The following is a 1,175-nucleotide window of genomic DNA, read 5'->3' on the forward strand; positions in this document are numbered from 1 at the left end:
CACGCACGCACGCACACACACACACACACACACACACACACACAAGTTTAGGAGATCTAAGCTTACATTTCATTATTACTAATTACTGAGAAAATAAATCATATTTCATTTTAAATGCAGTACAAAGCAACAATGTCCTCTCTTCTCTTCTAGATATGAATATGACCTCATATTGAATCCAGATGTTAACTCTTCTCAGCATACCCAGTGGTTTTACTTTGAAGTTAGTAACATGGCAGCCGATGTCCCATACCGTTTTAATGTCATCAACTGTGAGAAGAGCAACAGCCAGTTCAACTATGGTGAGGTGGTTTGTGTGTGTGTGTGTGTGTGTGTGTTCCCTCATTTATAAACTTAATTTGTCACTATTGTCATTATTGCTTTATACATAAATCAGTGATGTCACATGGTACTTATTTACTCTCCAAATAGGCGCGCAGGTGTTTGTGAAGAAAATAAGCACTCTGTGGCATCATTTCATTTCATGTGTGACGAGAAAAAAAACTTTGCATTTAAGCATGACTGCAACTTTCCACACTGCATGATTATACAACCATGAAGCTGAAAGAATAACATGCTGGAGAGAGAGCCATTCACAATCACAACTGATTTAGTATCACCATTTTACCCAGTATGTACTGTATGTTCTTAAACAGGAAGCTGGAGCACTGAGGGAGAACCCATGGGGACATCATAAAACTATACACTAAAAGTCACCCACTGACCAGTGTATTTGAACCCAGGAACTTCTTGATGTGAGCAGGCAGTGCTAACTGCTGGACCACTGTGTCACACTAGAAAGAGCCCATTAGATAAAAAACACTAATCAGAATATTCCATACGCAGCAATAACAGAATGAAACAACAGGTTTTGTTTACTAGTCTGTCTCCACAGAGGCTTTCAACCTAGCTGTGTTTTTGTTGTTGTTGTTGTTTTTTTGTTTTGTTTTTTGCAATAGCTGGCTTGATAAAACCTAAAACCCCAATCAGAGAGATTTTTTACAGCAGTTATCAGCTTTGTCTGTTACACTGGTCTTTGTGCATCAGGTTCAGTGTGTGCTCACCTACAGACATGGACTAATTTATCAGTACTCTTACACAATATGAAAAAATGTGTGTGTGTGTGTGTGTGTGTGTGTGTGTGTGTGTGTGTGTGTGTGTGTGTGTGTGTGTGT

General features: G+C 39.0%; 1 protein-coding gene across 1 annotated transcript in view; it reads left to right on the forward strand.

Annotated features, from left to right (window-relative positions):
• The window catches only part of LOC102202060 (cytosolic carboxypeptidase 4-like), a 26,224-nt gene that overhangs the window by 9,208 nt on the left and 15,841 nt on the right, over window positions 1–1,175 (forward strand). The window contains exon 8 of the mRNA XM_005747650.1: window positions 154–302. Coding sequence (XP_005747707.1) covers window positions 154–302 — 149 coding nt within the window. The remainder of the gene's footprint in view (window positions 1–153; window positions 303–1,175) is intronic.

This window comes from Pundamilia nyererei, unplaced genomic scaffold, assembly GCF_000239375.1.
Source record: "Pundamilia nyererei isolate P.nyererei 1_Seehausen unplaced genomic scaffold, PunNye1.0 scaffold00201, whole genome shotgun sequence".
NCBI lineage: Eukaryota > Metazoa > Chordata > Actinopteri > Cichliformes > Cichlidae > Pundamilia > Pundamilia nyererei.